This window comes from Etheostoma spectabile, chromosome 1, assembly GCF_008692095.1.
Source record: "Etheostoma spectabile isolate EspeVRDwgs_2016 chromosome 1, UIUC_Espe_1.0, whole genome shotgun sequence".
Classification (NCBI taxonomy): domain Eukaryota; kingdom Metazoa; phylum Chordata; class Actinopteri; order Perciformes; family Percidae; genus Etheostoma; species Etheostoma spectabile.
The window spans coordinates 14,076,510-14,095,316 of record NC_045733.1 but is presented as its reverse complement, the minus strand read 5'-3'; the positions used below and the strand labels follow the sequence as shown (position 1 = coordinate 14,095,316).

At 39.7% G+C, this 18,807-nt stretch overlaps 1 protein-coding gene across 6 annotated transcripts in view; it reads left to right on the top strand.

Moving 5' to 3' along the window:
• The window catches only part of LOC116700867 (protein diaphanous homolog 3), a 178,170-nt gene that overhangs the window by 71,401 nt on the left and 87,962 nt on the right, over positions 1 to 18,807 (top strand). For 3 of the 6 annotated variants that reach the window (XM_032534507.1, XM_032534658.1, XM_032534348.1), the window contains 7 exons: positions 1,328 to 1,360; positions 2,735 to 2,830; positions 3,809 to 3,903; positions 6,226 to 6,327; positions 8,498 to 8,737; positions 12,134 to 12,263; positions 17,568 to 17,692. In XM_032534507.1, the coding sequence (XP_032390398.1) occupies positions 1,328 to 1,360; positions 2,735 to 2,830; positions 3,809 to 3,903; positions 6,226 to 6,327; positions 8,498 to 8,737; positions 12,134 to 12,263; positions 17,568 to 17,692 (821 nt within the window). The remainder of the gene's footprint in view (positions 1 to 1,327; positions 1,361 to 2,734; positions 2,831 to 3,808; positions 3,904 to 6,225; positions 6,328 to 8,497; positions 8,738 to 12,133; positions 12,264 to 17,567; positions 17,693 to 18,807) is intronic. The other 3 variants (XM_032534721.1, XM_032534583.1, XM_032534431.1) reach the window with 1 other exon arrangement.

The window sequence follows — 18,807 nt, the reverse complement described above, 5'->3', positions numbered from 1 at the left end:
GCTTCGTTTGTGGAGAGGCAGCGGATGCAAGGACATTAGGTGCACCGGTGGGACCTAGAGGAATAATATTACTCGCACCCTAGAGCCTGTTTGAAAAACAACACAGACGGTACAAAATGTTGCGTTTACTAGTAAACTGGTAAACCTTGAGACCGACGTATAACCGACTGCTATCTGTTGAATTTTCCTCCCGTTACTGTCCTCTGTGACTGTCTACATCTAGAAACTAAGCTGCGCGGTGCAGGGAACAACTCTGACTGGCATATGAGCAGACTTTGGCTTTGCAAAAGAAGCAGAGCGTTCTATGTAATGAAGCATTTAATCAAAATCTTAAATTTGATCGTGGGAAGCCAAAATCGTGATCGTAATTAAAATTGGATTAATTTTGGAGCCTTACCTATCAGTCTTGGAGGCTATTTTAGGTCCTACTCCGGGCTGAATCAGCTATACCGCTAGCATTGCTCGTAACGCGCACTCAGTTCTATTGGCTGCTGGAAAAGCTAGTCAATATCTGCTACAAGTCCTTCCATTACCTCTGATTGGCTGGCACTCCTTGTCGTTGTTGTTTGGATTGGTTAGGTTTAGACATGAGGTGTGGTATTGGTTAGGGCAAGAATCCAGGGTGAGCCAATCAGAAGCAGAGTAGGACGGGACATGCCTTTGACATCCTAGGAAACGCAAATTTGCTTGCTGGTAACGGAGCTTTTAGTGAACACGGTCAGACGGTACCAAACAAAGCAACTGTTGAATTATTTGATCTTGAAAATGTCAGATAATGACAAACTGCCATCACAATTTCCCGAAGGTGACATATTTAAAGTGCTTGTTTTCTCCAACCAACTGTCAAACACCCAAAGGAATTATTTATCATCATTGATGACATTGATATTTTTAAGTTAAAAGGATGGTAATGAATATTTATAATTAAATGTCAAAATAGTTGCTTTGGAAACACTGATTTATTGACTCTTTTTTTTTTAAAACTTATCTTGACCGAGATTAAAATTACACCATGCATGTCTGTGTTTTATGTGTTTGTAATTGTTGACCAAGACAGGTTAGATTTTAGGGAAATTAGTTAAATGTACAGATAATTCAGTTTTCTATTTGGTCTAGTTGTTTTCTACTATATATTCAGCCATTTTTCATTTACTTTATTAGCGCATATTTGGTCTTTTCTTACTTGAGTCTCTTCACGGCTTGTCAGGTCATGTGAAAATGTATTTTTATCTCTTTATTCTTTCTCCTCTTCCTTTTCCATGGTACACATTTTCCACTGTCCTCTTTGCCTGTCTTTGGCATTTTCCCCCTTCTCACACATTGAAAGACTGTGAGGAGAGTGTCCCAACAGAGGAGCCACGTAAGTCCAAGGATAACTCAGTGTGTGGCCATGTTTGTGTATTTGTGTGTGTGGTGGGCTGTACTGTAGGTGTGCACGTTTGTGGACATGCTAACATTATTCGCTGCAAGAGCTCCCAGCATACCTCTTCACTTTTTAATTAGACACAGGATCCCTGAAAGAAGACCAAGCCTTTGTGGAACAGTAGAAATACCTTTCCTTCAGATGAACTCCTCTCCTCTCCTTTCACCGTAATTACAGCACTAGACAATTACCCAGCATACTCCTGGGATGCACATTTTGTTCTCTTAATCTGGTGTCTTAAATAATTCAAACCAACCATGAACTCCTCTTTGTAAGCGTGGCTCAAGAGGGTTGCGGATGTGTTTATATGTGTGTGATTGTTTTTTGCTTGTAATCCAGACATCATGATATTATGGGATCACAACTGTGCTATTGGTAAATAGGAAGGGCTCCTATTTATTAATAGCATAGTCATGATCCCACCTACAGTACCTGGCTCCATGTGACCCACAACAGATTTACCTTTACCCGTAACCTGATTACTGTGTGTGCAACATGGTGTTGATGGAACAGCCATTGCTGACCCTCACCGTTTTAGAATGTCGCAGGGAAAAGTTACAGAGCTGTGAACCGGCCAGAGCTAAGTGTCTCAGCTCGACTCAAACCAGCTGATGGTTTCGCTGTGATTTGGCTATTCAAGTCGCAGAGACTGGTTTTAGCACATAAGGGACGTCCCCTGTTTATGTTACAAACTGCCAGTCGAAACGTAGGGTAACATCAAATGGCCGCGCGATATGGGGAGTGACTAAAGAGAGGGAGCCCAGCGGCATTAGAAACAAGGAGTGAATCAGAGAAAAAAAACGTGTTTTCGCTGATTCATCAAGGGAAATGCAACTGTACCAAGCATCTCAATACCACAAACGTTATCCACATTCATTTTTACACTAAACTAATTATATATCCATATACAAAAAAAGTTTAAAAGTTGGAAGCTAGGATGGAAGTACAAATAGTGGCTGCTGCACAGTCTCGTCTCATTGGTGTGAATTGGCAAGTTTCAGAACGCTGCTGATCAGCTCGTTGCAAGAAGTTGCAAGTTTCAGCTCATCTCATCGCAAATCTTTGGTCTGAACTGTTCTTAAAAGGACTACAGTATTAGAACTCAATATAGAAAGCAATTTGACAATCTACATTTCAGTCCTTCCTTACGTTGTACCTGGACACAGGAAAAATATATGTAAATCTCATAATCTCACTACATCTGAATTTGAGTGGCTCATATGAATGTTAGCAATTCAGTAAGTGCATGCATTTGTGTACATTTTATGCATTTGTGTGTTGGTAATAATTCTGAGTTCCTGTTTTCATCAGCCAAAAAAGAAGAGGAAGATCTGGAGGATAAAAAATCCATAAAGAAAAGAATTAAAGAGCTCAAGGTGCTAGATCCTAAGATTGCACAGAATCTATGTAAGTATTTGTTTCTTTTCTTTTATGCACGTCTTTGTTTACAGATGTTAGGGTTTCAGCCTCCACAGCTCCTCACTATAAACTTTGCACTCACTTTCCCCCTTTATCTTACTTAAGTTACCTCCCATATCTCTTATTATATTTTTCTTTCATGTTATAAAGTGACCCCAATAGAGAATTTTGGCAGTGAATGAGTTGCTCCTTTATTGTTGCTATAGCAATTAGAGAAGACAACACCTGGCCACTGCTACTCGTGACTCATGTCTGCAAATGCACACTGAGCTAATTATCAATGATAAGCACCCATTAAGGAAAAAAGAAGCAGGAGGAAAAAGTCTCTCTCGCTCTCATGCATGCATGCTTGGTCTTAAAATGACCGTTTTTAAAGCACCCGGCATTAATGATGATCCAGCTGATCTCTTAAGCACTCCCAGATCTTAGCACCTCATTGGCTTATATCAAGGGGAACTGTGACCTTTGTTTCATGTATTAAAAGAAAATGAGACTAATCAGCCCAGTAACAGTGATAAATCACGCTGCGGAAATTATAGAGCAGCAACAAGGAGAGAAAAAAAGGAGAGTAGGCAGTTTGTGTTCCACCATGGGAGGTAAAGAGTCTAAAAGCTTTGATTTAAGGTTGAGAATGAGTAAGTGGGGTTTTAATTCTATTGCATGATTGATATCGTCACTATTTAGGATACTGTGCAAATGTATTCCATGTAAGTGAGTTATAATTAAATTTGACCAATAAAGGTACAGTGCTACATTATATTTTGATGTGTGTCTCTGATTTAACTTTTCTTTGGTTCCTACTCGATGTCCTTTTTTTTTTGGTTTCCTATTATTGATATACATGACCAGTTGAGTGAATTGTATCGTTGCAATTGAATTACAACGATACTGGTCATTACTTAAGTATGATTGTAAATATTTTATTTACCAGAGCATTTGCTGCATCTTTTGTTTGTTTCTTTGTAGCCATCTTCCTGGGTTCCTTCCGTATGCCTTACCAGGAAATTCGTCGGATGATAGTGGAGGTGGATGAGGAGCAACTCACTGAACCTATGATCCAGGTAGGGCATGTTTAGCATAAATCTATATGCCCATCTCAGATGACCATCTAACTCTAATTTAGATGTGCGTTGAGCTCTGAGATGGACAGAATATTGGAACCTAGCTCCACCTACATTGTACAACTCTTTACCTTGACGCTGGAAGTATACTTTTAGTTCTACCCTACTCCTGCTTAGGTGATCAGGTTCATATCCCAACTGGGGATGCTATTGACAATTTTTTTGTCTTCTGACCAATAGCTAACCCTCGTTGATCGATCATTAACCGCTAACCGTCCAGGGCCGATAATCTGTCTATCCCTACAACAGAGTCCCAGTTCACTTGTCTAGGACTTCCGGGTATACTTTCAGCGCTCCGCATCTGCAGACAGCTGTGGACTTGTACTGGGCGTGCAGCCACAATGTTACATTCATTGTCATAGACACATGCAGCTTTGCTGGAACGGCCGTGCAACCGGCCAACAGACAACAGGTCTTCAGCTGTCCGCAGAGCATTTGTCCAAGCTTGCCTCCACCACATCCATCTGCAAGGTTGTAGTCTGTGTGTCTGCCTGTTATACCCTGTGTGTATCAAGGCCGATTTAACTTGCCAGACCTCACAGATATAGTGGTATGGGTCACCATTCAGCAGAGAGCCACAAACTTGGCAGAAAAAAAAGCTTAAATCATTTTGTTGTTGTTGTTGTTGTTGTAATAATATATATATTTTTTTAACTGATTGGTATTAATTGATCATTCTTACTGTAGGTTAATGGTTAATCATTAACATCCATAGTCCCAACTCTATCGAAGCTATCGTCCTTGATTTGTTGTCTGCATTGAAAGACATTTAGCCTGAGGCTGAGGTATCGGGCATCTGTAAGCTCACAGTACAACAGGTGTTGAAACAGTTGGTAAGCACACCCGTGGCTATATTAACAAATAAGTGTGATCCTGATGTTAAGCATTATTTTATAAATTGTGTTTTTCTTCTGTTTAGTTTGTTGCTGCTTTACAGATTAACTTTGTCTTATCTAATTAATAAGAATACAAAGTTTTTTTTCAACTCATGGAACTACAATTTTAATAGATTTTCAGTCACTGACGTTGCTTGCCTGAATTCAAATGGAAGGCTGTTACCTTGGTTTTAAGCCCTGGCAGCAAATGCTCTTCAGCTTGTGCTTGGCCCTTGGGAAAAGTAAGCAACAACTGGTCGGTAGACCTTTGGCTACTTTGGCTACTTACAGGAGTGCAAGGACAGAGAAGGTCAAAAGTGTAGGATGGGGCAAACTGAGGAAACCTTAAAATAATTTCCAAGTGACACAGGTTGCTAGTGCAGGGAGGCTAGAATGGGGAAACCTTGGCAGCAGTAGTTTCTTCAAGCTGGACGCCATCCATTGACTTCTTGGGCAGGCAGGCATATACAATAAGATTAACCTTTATTAATCCCTGGAGGTCATTTCCTGTGTCATAAAAGTTACCGGTAAGCTGAGCTGAAACAAATAAACAAAAACAAACCGGATCTACAAATGAGCATTTTAAAGATTTAATGGGATCAATAATTGTTAATTGTAACAGGGAAATATTTAAGAGTCATTAAGGCAAATTCCATTAAACCCAAGTAATGAAAGTGGTAATATTTTTTTCTGTCTCTAGGCATCGGGGAACAGATTTTCAAACCAATTTGAATGCATCAGACCAACATATTTACTTCATAGCAGCAGTATCTGTTGAGATGGCTGTTAAATTCAGAGGAGAATGCAATGTAATCAACGTGGCTTACATAATTTAACATTTATTCCTTTTGGCTGTCTAAAAAGCCCAATCACTTTCAATTGTCTCTATACGTATAAATTGCCCTAAGGACATAGTCTTCTGTTTGATAATAAAATACATTTTATTCTTTCTTTTTACTGAAACTCATCAACAGGGCTGACACTCACCAAAACACACAGCCAATGAAACAGCAGTAGGTTAGATTTCTAAACAAGCACAGTACAGAGTGGTAGTCCTAGGGCAATTTTCAAATTAAATTCAAAGGAAACACCACATTGGCATGGACTGTGGGCAACCGCATTGCTGTTGAGAGCCAGTAAAGCCAATACCTCACGGGCAAATGACTTACTTTTTGGACACATTAAATAGTTACATTTTGTAATAATTTAAAAACATGTAAATGAGGAGGCTAAGACACCATACCAACTACAATCAATATAACAAAGTATGTAAGGCATGATGACATCACCATCAGAAGGCTATTTTCATGTAAATGCAGATTGGTTGCTTTCGTCTGCTCTGCTTTCATCCATGCTGCCTCTCACTCTTTTATTCCTCTCTTTCTAGAACCTTGTTAAGCACCTACCAGAGCAGGAGCAGCTGAACGCCTTGGCCAAGTATAAAAATGAGTACGCAAATTTGTCGGAGCCTGAGCAGTTTGGGGTTGTGGTGAGTATACACACACACACACACACACACACACAAACACAAACGGAGCACTTTCATGTGAATAACGCAATCCCAAGCTTTTTAAAATTCTATATTTTTAAGCAGTAAGTGGAAAGACCGGGCAGTTTTTAACTACTGCCCTAATTTATGCACATTAAAGAGCAGCATTGCTGCCTAATTATCTCTGAATCATTTTCTTAAAGACTTTTCAAAGTAGCTTTATTCAGAATTATGCATGGACGGTGAAGTGGTTTTTGTGTTTCTGACAAAACACTGAATCATCTTCTGCCCCATGCACCCACCTGTTTTGTAAACACCCATGGAAGAGAATCTCATCACTGAATAAAAATACATTGACTGAGCGGTTGATTAGAAGAGAGGGGGGGGGGCTGAAAAATAGAAATAGAGCATGCTCAGCTGTTGAGTATAGTTCATCAGGGAGACATAGAACAAAGAAAAGCCTGTTTATATAATGTTGTTGGGCTTCAGTGCCTGCGTGGGCCCAAGGAGGCCTGTTTGCTTTCACCTATCAGAAAAGCTCAGGTTCAAAGGAGATTTTTAATTTACCATTGTGCAAGCACATGCATTTTACCTTTTCTTCCATGTCTGCCACTCCTAGGCTTGATTGAACTTTACCTTGAGTATAGTAGTGTGTAGTAGGAATAGATGTGATTGCATTGTTAACAGTTACAGTGCCTGGGACACTAGGGTAATTTAGTCCGTTTCTTTTGTGCAGCGACTGTGGTACATAGATTTTTATTTTAGAAGTCAGCTAGCAAAAAAAGCTTTATTTTTAATTAATTATTTATTCTTTTACACCAGTCATCTTTATACAGTAGAGTAGCTGTTATTGCTTTACATCAGATGTGGTTGATGATTTACAGACTTTTTTTCAATCCCTAAAATCTAAGGAATCATTCTGTTTACCACTAGCATGTGCACCCTGCTGGCTTAACTGTGGTCCCAGTCTTAATGACTGACACGTCTTTGAATTAAAGTTTTTCATCTAGGATTTAAAATGTCGTTGACACTCCACAGTGACATTTATTTCAAGTTACCAAAAATATTTACTCACATTACATTTTTTTTAACACTATGTGGCGCATCATTTTTTTTCAAATTCACCAACACTCTTGATAGCATGAGAGAAGTCTACAGTACATCAATACAACTGTATTTTCCCCTCTCACCATCTTACCACATAAATAAATAATAACTCCGCAATATACATGCTTTATTTTCCATAACTTCATCTTTATAGTACATTTAGTTACGTTACAACTTGTCCCCATCATGATAATGATATTAACTTCAGCTGACTTTTGTCCATTGCCTTCTGTAGCCTCTATGGAAACAACAGCTGCACACATTCACTCTAAAGGACCTTTCTTTCTTTTTCTCTTACTTTCTTTATTTCTTTTTCTCATCATGTTCTTCCTACTACAATATCCTTATCACATAATTTGTCCCATTTCTGGGCTCCATTTCATGTTTTGTTCTGGTGCGCCTTGCTTTTTCTTACTTTTGTCATGTTCTTCTCCTGCCCCAATTACTCTTTCCTTTTCTCTCACACACACACAAACACTCACACACACTCTCACACTCACTCACTCACTCACTCACTCACTCTCACACTCACTCACTCACTGAAATAGTCATTTGATAACATTACAGTAGCTATAATTAAACCCTAGATGGAGGACATCAAACCGCACAGCCAGCTGTTGTGTGAAACAGACAATTGGAACCTCTGCCCCTTCCCACCACCCCACACACGTACACAATCACTGTTGTGGACAGGCCCAGGGCTCAATGCAATATTTTCCAATTTTCTCTAATTGTGTGAGAGTGGTAATCCAAGGCAGCCTATTGTATAATCCACCCCCTCTGCTGCCTGCCCTATATGGACACTAACTCCACAATTAACTTACCAGACCTGGGTCCCAAATCAAATCAGTGCCAGCATCTATTACTACTGCCTAGCAAAACTTTCCAGCATGCCGGATGCATAAATGTCTTTTAAATTAGATCGACTGAATGTGAGAGTGTGCAAAAAGTGTGAATGTGGTTATTTTAAGTTTAGATATGTTCACTGGCTCTCCTGCTTTATTCTCTTCTATAATTCTCCTTTTCATATTCTTTTCTCCTTCCTGCTTCCTTGTTTTCCCAGATGAGCAGTGTAAAGAGGTTGCGTCCTCGCCTGAGCCACATCCTCTTCCGGCTGCAGTTTGAGGAGCAGGTAAACAACCTGCGTCCAGATATCCTGGCTGTAAACGCTGCGTGTGATGAGGTCAGGAAGAGCCGCTCCTTTGGCCGCTTGCTGGAGCTGGTGCTGCTGCTGGGGAATTACATGAATGCAGGATCTCGAAACGCCCAGTCATACGGCTTTGACCTCAGTTCCCTCTGCAAGGTGAGGGTTGAAATGCGGAATTTACTTTCAACTGTTCACATACAGTATGCAATATTAAGCCCTCCAGTGTCAGGGCTTCAATGTGAGGGATACAATACAACTCATGACATAGAAATTTCACCTTTTTTTTCACAGCTTTGTTCACAGTTGCACTACAGCAACAATGTGTTGTTGTTTTTTAAATACTACAATGACCACAGTGCACTAATTGGCAGACTGTGGTCCAGGTCTGTGTCCATATGGCGTCCTATCCGGACCTGGACCTATAACAGATTAATTGAGTTATTGATTATATTTGGTTGGTTTCTTTCTATTTTAATTGGTGCAGATTTTTCAGCCTTTTACAGCATTGACTTAGCACCCAGAAAACTCAGAGACTAATGCTTTGTTAATCATCTCATGTGATAGTACTCTGTCAGTCAGTGACATACACACACACACACACACACACACACACACACGCACACGCATAATCACCTACTGTCTATAGTTGTGTGGCTGCATGTTTCAAGGAGTGTTATTTTGTCTTTTATGCCACCATGTCAAAGCCCTATCAGCGTGCTGATCTTAAGTGGCTCCTGTGATTAGACATTTTGTTTGAAACTGTCATTTGATTGAACACTATCAGCCCCACCAGACAAGTTTTTTTCTGTACCTGCTGGCATCTTTTAAAGCAGCCATACCCATTTATTGTCATCCTCCTGCTCTGGATACATAACTGAGGCTTAAGTTCCCACACCCTGCAGGACTACCGATGCGTGGTCCGTCGGTCAGCGTTAGCAAGTGCCTATTCCTCACCATCAATATGTTTTCCTGTATGATAGTGATGGTGAGAACAGAGTGTTATCCTGGAATAGGAGACTCCTCCAGTGGTTACAGCTGTTGGCACACTCACTGCAGTTTCCACAGTAACAACCATTGCAGCCATTCATCACTGCCACCTCTCTGCCCTGTTAGACTCGGGTGCTTATGTTCATATAAACACCAGTGCATACACAAACATGGATTCATACAAACACAGATGATGGATTAGTTTTCATTTTAGCGTGACGCTAATATAGTCAATTAATAAAAGTCTATGAAGAAATGTGTTTTGTGTTTATCGCATTTGTAATGCTGCTGTTCCACGTTGTCTGTTTGCTTATTTTCATGCTTGTATGTCGTGGGACCAAGGTGTTCATTGATGTCAGAGGCAGGATATACAGAGGAAGACATCCCCTTTGTGCCTGCCCCCGGGTTTGACAACTTAATTCCATGGCACACTCCACAGCACAGGAAAATTGCACCCAGCCTAACTGGAAAAAGCAAAATGTTTACATTGTCAACTATGATTACCATCCATCTAAATTCAGAGAGGCACCTTTTGTGAGCAAGCACTTGAAGCTTTTGAAAAAATGAGAAAACAGAAATGAAAAGAGATGAGAATGTTTGATTAGAGAAGATAATACAAACATGATTAAACCCAGCAGGACTGAGCACACTGCTGTCTACCAATAGATCACCTAGTGAGATACACAGCAACGTACTCCACAGGAGGGATGTTTGGCGGGAATACTGAAAGACATCTTGGCATTAGACTTTAAAAGAAAAGAACAATGATGGAAATGTATCAGATACATTGAAAATGTGTTGTGTGTGTTTGGGGGGGGTCATCACATAGTGAATATGCATCTGCTGCATGAGTACAAGACTCATCTGTAGCACTGTCAACACTCAGCATTTCTAAAGCTATTGAAAGGGCTTATGGTGGCTAAATAAAGGACAATGACACATAACATCCTGTATCTATTGCTATAGAACACATTTGTTGTAAATTCTCAGGAGCAAAACCTTTCCAACTGAATTTTTTTCTTTTCTTCAATCAAGCCAATCAAATCTTGCGTAAAGCAGTAATGTCAGTGTTTTATCCTAGGCAGAGCAGGCGATCACACTGAGCCAGACAGCAGCGTGCTAAAACAACACAGTACTTTGAACAACCCACATTAGCTTGCTAGAGTCTCTTTCTTATCAATGTTACAAACATGATCACACGTCCTGCACCTTAGCTTGTTGATCGAGCGACCAAACAAACAGTCACTGGGGGAAAGAGCACTACTAACGTCAGTTTGCAGGCTGGATAGCTATTTACCGTAGCCGTGGCTGCAGCACAGTAAACAGCTTTTAAACATACCTTCAAATGTCACTTCAGTGTCAGTCCAGATGCTGGTGTGGTCCTTACTCTTCAATACCAACAAGAACTTGCTGTCTGTAGGCTGCAATGGCAACACAGTAGACCCTGGGTTCTCTACAGAGACCGCGTTTTTTACAGTGTGTTCTGGAGACAGGCAGCTCGCGGATAGTGAGGAGATGTTTGCTGTATGTGACAACAACATAGAGCACCTTTAACCTAACCAAAATAAAATACATAATTAACCCAAAGGAAATAAAATAGATGATTATGTTGTCATAGGTCTTTGTGTGTAACTTTTTCTCTTTTTTTTCATTTTATTTAAATTTTCAGTTTGTTTTAAAAATAACAAATAAGCATCAAAGATAGAGAATAAAAGTAAACAGGCAGGTTGGCAAGGTTGACACAGGGCATTCATTTGTACAAAATGAAGTAATCGTTCACACAGACATTGAGCTACTCTTTAAATAATAGTAAGTCCACCTTTCTCAGTGCTTTGTATACTGTTCAGCCTGTAGTCGTAGGGTAAAGGTCAGTTTTTCCATGCATTGTATTTTGTTAACAATGGTGATCCAGGCAGTCCTTAATGGCAGATTTGTCTGCAGCCATTTCCGTGTAACGGCTTTCTTGCTTGCAGCCAACAGCACTTTATAAAGGTAGTTGTCGTGTGCCATAAGTCCAACTGGGATTTTACCCAAAAACAGTGCACTAAAAGAAAAATCTACTTTTAAACTAAAGATTGACCGGAGTTCTCAGCACATTATTCTGATGTTCTCCTATTGAGGGAAGATCCAGAGACTCTAAGAATTCAATAATTATTGAGTCCTCAGCTTTGTCAGGTTGAGTGTACACGTCCTTATAGTAGGTTTCTAAGGCTTGCTGAATTTCTTCTAGTTTATGGTAAAGTTTTTTTAATTTTTTGGGGTTTCTTATTTTGTAAACTGTTCTTTCTGCTTGCTGCTTACGTACTCTCCAGGAAAGAAGCTTCATAGCCTTTGGGACAGTTTCACAATATTTTTGTTTGGTAAACCTCCTTTGTTTCTAATCTTCTGATTTATTACTTGTTTGATACATTATTGTTGGGCCCATACTGGTGGGTCTCTTTGGGTCGAATGTTGAGTTTCTAGGTTCTTCAGTTTTGGCTGTAGCTCTGCCAAGCGTTTATGTTTCTCCTTTTTCTTGTTGGCTTGTGTGTAACTTTATGTTTGTGTATATGTGTTTTACGACAGTTGAAGGACACTAAGTCAGCGGACCAAAAAACCACATTACTCCACTTCCTGGCGCAAGTATGTGAGGAGGAATTTCCAGATGTGATCAACTTTGTTGAAGACCTGGAGCATGTGGACCGATCTAGCAGAGGTAATATACATTATAACGCATAAACCTCCATGCTGCAAAAACCTCCATGCTGCTATTTTGGTTTCCTGCTGGCGTCACACTTAAGTTTTTTTAACTCCCTCAGTGCACAGAGAGTCCCGGTCAAATCAACATCCCTGTCGATGTTCACTAGCAGAACTTTTCCAACTGGTCTTTGAGCAAACAACAGACATACAAACGAGACACTTTTTTCTCTGTCTGTCTGAAACTCAGAAAAGCTCCCCTCTTTAGTTCTAGGTTACATAAGGAAAATGTTTGTTATCCTTTGTTCAACTTGTTGTTTAGGCAACTGAGGGCATGCTATTAAAAGTTAGATATTTATTTAGAAAGAACGCTATGACCTCTTGTTTAAGGGTGGCCATTAAGCTCTATCGCGTTACCTAAACAATAGTGATGGTATGGAAAATGGCAGAGGTAAATAATGGGAAAGTTGAGCCTAATGAAAAAATAATGAGTTGTGTGGGTTGTCGAGCCATATAAACTACTGACCATGTGATATATCATGTTAAGATCACATGTTAACATTTTAAATCTGTTAAGTTTAACCCTTGATCCATCAGCATCTAAACATAACAAAGAACTTTTACCAAGTTGCTTAAACATATCTTATTGGTGAGACTGGGTTCACAATATCACCGCACCCAACAGCTGTGGTAACGTCCAGCATGACAAAGAAGAAAGAAATTAATTAAATTCCATATAGTAACAAAAAAACAATTGATACCCAATTATGTTTTAATATTTGCTTGTTTTTGTTGTATTTGAGCGTTAATTACAGATCCAGGGGTTAAAGGATGTGGCTTGGAGAGCTTAATGCATCAACAGAATGTTCCTTCCTAGACAGAAATAGAGCATTCTTTTTCTTTATTCCTTGGTTTTACTTTGAGCTTCACTCTTAACTTTCTACTTTTGTCACTCTCTGGGGATTATTCTTGGGTTAGGTGCTTGTTGATTCTGTAAACATGCATTGTATTTTACCAGTTTAGTGTTTGATCTATGATACCCTCTGCTGTTTGATACTTTACATTAATCCTTTGCTGTAGCACATTTACAAAAGTTACAGGTTTGTTTTTTCAAGAGAATACTTTGTCTGTTGCTCAGAAGAAAAAAAAGATTGTTTAAATGTATTTTAAGTGTATTTGTTACTTTAACACAAATTGACTCCTTTCTGTTTAACATGCATGCACAGTTACACGTATACACACAAACGCTCAGACATGGCTCTGAGTTTGGCCAGTGTATCTCGAGTATGGTAAAGGTCACAGGCAAGCAGGGACAGACTGGGTGTTCAGAGGAGACTTGGTCATGTTCTTTGTTCACATCGCCATAGGCAACTCTGTGTGTGTGTGTGTGTGTGTGGGTGTGTGTGTGTGTGTGGCCAAATTGTCACAGCATGTTTCTTGTTGTTCCGAAGAAGATTTTACCGACTGCCTCGGTCCCAGCAGAAGGGAGTGAATGAAAGGGTGAGGAGAAGAAAACACAGTGAGGATTAAATGTGTGACTTTATTGTTTGGACTCTTTTTTTTCATAAGGACCCCTCAAGGCTCCTGTTGAGTCTTTCATTTGTTCCAACTTTGCTGTGTGTCCCCAAGCCCTTGGCCAAGGCTCTTAAGTACAATGGCGAGATCAATGGAAAGAACAATCCTAGGATCTGTCTTTGTCCACCTTCCTACCTCATTGGCCTCAAGCTGAGTGTTTATATGCTTCCATATATATGTAGTGTTCTTTCTACATTGCAGTGTATATCTCTGTGTCTGTACCATTATGAGATGCATACAGCAAGTGTCTCATCTTTCCATATTTAGTATTCAGACACACAAAACCCATTTCGTCTTTGTAAACCATGCTCTTGAGTGGCTTCCTTTTCATCAGGTCTGTCAGCCATTTGGGAGGCCTCAACATACATTAAAAGGCTGTATTACATTCATAGGCACTAACCAAAGAGCTTACTTGAGCATGAAAACAAGGATGGATAGAGGTAGCAGTAATGATTTGTGCTTCTTTGCAAAACTCTCTGTCTTTTGACTCTGTGTACCATGGCCTTTGTTTCCTCTATTGCCAATCCCGTCTCTCATGGAAGCAAAACTGCAGCTTAGTTCAGTGTTCCTTTGTGTCTGTAATCTTTTCCCTCTCTACCTTTCAGCAGTACATTCATTATTTCTCCTGACATGGAGACGCAGTATGCTACATAAATACTTGTCTGTTTTTGGTCTATCAATCTTGCTCTTTTACCCTTTTCTACTCTTATTTCTTTTGTCCATCACAATACACAGCAGTCAGGTTTGCGCAATTAGGGTAGGGTAGTTTGTTTTGTGGTACTTAGTGCCGAGCTTGTTGTTGAAATCAGACAAACACGGAGACACCACCTTTCAGCAGCAGAAACACTGCTTACTTGGAAATCTGTGTGAGATGCTAAATAGATTTGTCTGCATACCTTTTATTTTTCAAAGACAGAAACTCTGTATTTTTTCCGTTTCTGTTCAAGGCTTGTGGCCCTGAGGAGTCATTAAGGAGTAATGTGAGGATACAACTATATTGAGATTTTTCTTTAATATGCTGTTCAAGCTTTGTTTTGCCACATGCTGTCTGAGTGATGAGCCTCAGGTTGAAAGCATATAGAGCAGTCTACACTTGCAATTCAATGACCTTCATGCTCTTTTTGTATGTAGTAGCTGCTCAGCATGTTGAGGGGAATGCACCAGGATTTGTTGCCTTACGAGTCCCCAGCTTCTGGCACCATCAGTCTAGTCACACTTGTCTGTCAGGCTTTGGCCTCAGGAGGCAGATATGCATTTTTTCATTCTCTTAATTTCTATACATCAAAGGGTGATCTATAGTGGAGCTTTGTGTGTAGCAGGGTGTGAGTGAGTATGCATGGTTGTGTGCACTACTCAGTCTCATTTATAGCACAGCAGGTTGGCAGAGTAATAAAAGGATGTCAATGGGGGATTTGACCTCTACAAATATTCCAATTATTTTTCTTCTAAAACATCCTATATCTGTCTGTAACCCCTCTGGACCACAGAGGCATACATTCCCCACTGCTCATAAAAATCCCTCACGTTTTAACACACAGAGAGAAAAAGAAAGAGCAGGGTGGCCAGAGAGAACAAAGAAGACATGGAAACACCCTTATATATTGTGTCACCATCTCTTCTTGTCTCCATACCTCAGAGCAATTATTTCAGAATTTCTAAGTTGTGTGACAGTTTATGTATGTGAGTGTGTTTATACAAATCAGTATCATCTGTGTTGAAACACATTTCTGTGTTTAACTAAATATTCCAGCTGCTCTCCTTACACTCCTGGTCAGTCCCGGGCAGATTTTCTCCTGAAGAATATACCTCCATTTTTTGTTAACTTTTTTTTTTTTTTTTTTGGTAAGATGCCCCTGCACCTGGGGGAGCCTCATCAACAAAAGCTTACAGCTTGGATTGTGAATCCATCTAAACAGGATGTCCATCTCTGTTTTTCTATCTGTCCCTTCCCTTGTCTTTTCTCAGTCAGTGCATCTCCGGGCTATTCCCACTTGTTCACCCTGGCCACACATCATTCAGCAGATTTTGGTTGCTTGCTTATGCACCAAAAAAAACAAAGATTTAAAAAGGATAAAGCATGTGAAGCATCAGTTTCTGGTTGTTTACTAAAATGTGTTTTGGACAATTTTATCTATGGTACTTATCATATTGGACATTGGTCAGATGAATGGAAATCATAGATTTTTTTTCAAAGAAGTCAAAGATATATAGTTTTTAGTGTTGACAGAATCCAAAGGATTTCTGTCAAGAGGCCTATTAGTCTTTAAGCTCAGAGGCAGAACAGAGGCCACAGTATATAGTGCGTTTGGTGGGCTACTGATATGTGACTGTGACTTTAGCACAGCACCCAGTTAACTAAAAGGAATATCATCTCTTCAGTTTCCTTGTCCTAAAATGTCGTGTAGTATGCCATTGTAAAAAAAAAAAAAAAAAAAAAAAAAGTATAAAACAACGTTGGGGAGTTTCCTAAAAGACAGAAAGCTTTACTTGTTGATAAAATTATGCCACCAGCTACACCGCTAGCACAGGAGCTTTGGACTGCTGGGAGGAGGAGGTTTTTTTTAGGCCCAGGGCAGGTAACAAATGCTGCCAGAACTGTAGTAAACTGAAAATCTAGTTTTGATTTTATTGTTGTTTGCAGTAAGGTTCCCTTCCCACATTGCTGCGCTTTACTTTTCGTTTTGTTGTTTTTTTTTTTTGAGCTTAGATCATTGTGTTTAATGCTGTTGAAATGTAGGCTATTAAATGGCTATTTAAATATGTATATGTGTATGTATGTATGTATATATCAGGTAGTGTCGGGTAAAAAATACAAGTGTTGCCTAAACACAGACTCCACTACACTTTTTAAAAAAGATTTACAACCTTGGCTACTGCAGATTAATTTATTAAAATATTGGTAGTTAAGATGTCGGATTGAACTAGTGTGTGTGCTTTCAAGACTGTGTGTTCCCATCAATAAATGGGGTTTAGGCTACAAATTCAGTGAGAAGCTTAGCTACACTGAAGTTCTCTCACTCTTTTTTTCCTTTTCGTAAAGCATGTATTAGGATCAAGGGACATTTGAAACTACTTAAAAATAAGCAGCTTATGCCTTTTTGTCAAGCAGGGTCTAATCAAGGTAATTTAAGCCATATGCTATATTCAGTGACTAGCTTAAAGTGTCAGCCATGACCAACTTAACAGAAAGTTAGGCTCAGTGTTCCGCTGCTCCCCCACCTGTTGATAGGACTAAAAACAAAGGATGAAGGGCGTAGAAAGATATCTACTCCAGCAGCCATCTTCATACATCATGCTGTTACTCTGTTAGTGTTACTAAAAAACCCACACATACAGTTTAAATATATGAGCAAACATAGCAGATATTTGTTTTGACTACAGTAAGTGTGTCAGTAAAGGCATTGCATTGGTATATAAATTAAATTGTTTACGACATACACATAGGCATATAAAAGGCATACAGAATAATAAAAAGCTTTCTTCACTTGATGTTTATTTTCTCAGTCATTGTTTATTCCCATGGCGTGTCAGGCGCAGTGTGAACCCACAATAACCATGCTTTGCAATTGAGCCGGCTTCTCTTTCATTTTTCCTGTTTTGTGTATGTTGTTTATCTCTGATTCTTTCAGAGCCTCAAAATAATAATGCATTTGATTGCACCTGTAATTGAGTTGTCCTCTCTCTGCTTTTTTTCTTTCACATTTCCTTGGCACGTGGGTGTGTTTGTGTGTTTGTGTGTGTGTGTCAGTGTCTGCAGAGAATCTGGAAAAGAGCCTCAGGCAGATGGAGATGCAGCTGCTGCAGCTGGAGAGAGACCTGGAGACTTTTTCCTCCCCCGATGACCCCAACGACATGTTCCTCACTAAAATGGCTATATCCTTTACACACGCATGCAGTCACTCACCAGTTTGGGGCATTGTTCAATGAGTTTGCTGTAATGAATCACATAGAACAAAAGTTGAACACATATCCTTAATTAAATACTCATGTTGTGTTTCATTAGTTCCCATCACCTTTCAACTCAGTTTTGCGAACGTGACTCTAACCCTCTCCCTTACAAATGAAACATTTTCACCACTTTGTTTAAATAAGGACTACCCACAACACATTGCAACACGCTCAATAAAATGAACAGTACTCAATTCAATTTTTAATTCAATATTATTTATAGGATCAATTCATAACTAGAGTTATCTCGAGACACTTTACAGATAGAGTAGGTCTAGACCACACTCCAGAATTTACAAGGACCCAACAGTTCTAGAGCAAACACACAGTGCGACAGTGGCGAGGAAAAACTCCCTTTAAGGAAGAAACCTCGGACAGACCCAGGCTCTTGGTAGGCGGTGTCTGATGACCGGTTGGGGTTAAAATGAAGAGTGACAATAACATCAAAAAATAGTAGTTTGTAGTAGTTCTTTGTAGTAGTTCATGGCATAGCAGGGCACTGCGTGGCATTTCAAGGCACAACAGTACGTAGCAGGACACCGCAGAGTGTAGCAGGATGTAACATGGCATTGCATTACGTGTAGTGGGACCATGGCGACAGCTGCAAACAGTAGAGGTATAATATGCTGTTAAAACATAAACAAAAGGGGGGCATAGATAGTCCTCCCATACTTGGTCCTATACACAAGTTTTTGTACCAGTACACCTCTCAGCTCTCTCTTCACACCTAAACTTGAACATCAAAGTGAGAATTGGGACAGAGCCTCCTACTTTCGGTCATTCTCTTTCACAACATCAGTCATTGTTGTAGGTTCCTGGAGGTGGAACAAGAGTGTTTTAATATTTTAGTTCAATTGTCAGTTTATGATAACTAAACAAAAGCACTAATTCACAAATGCATGATTACATGTTTAACTGACCTCTTTTAAATATCCAGTATCTGTCCATATCTGTTTGGCAGCCGTGTTAATTATTCACTGTCCTTTTGAGCTAGTTCAAGTGGATCAGGTTGACAGGCATGACTCAGACCAGGTGTGTGT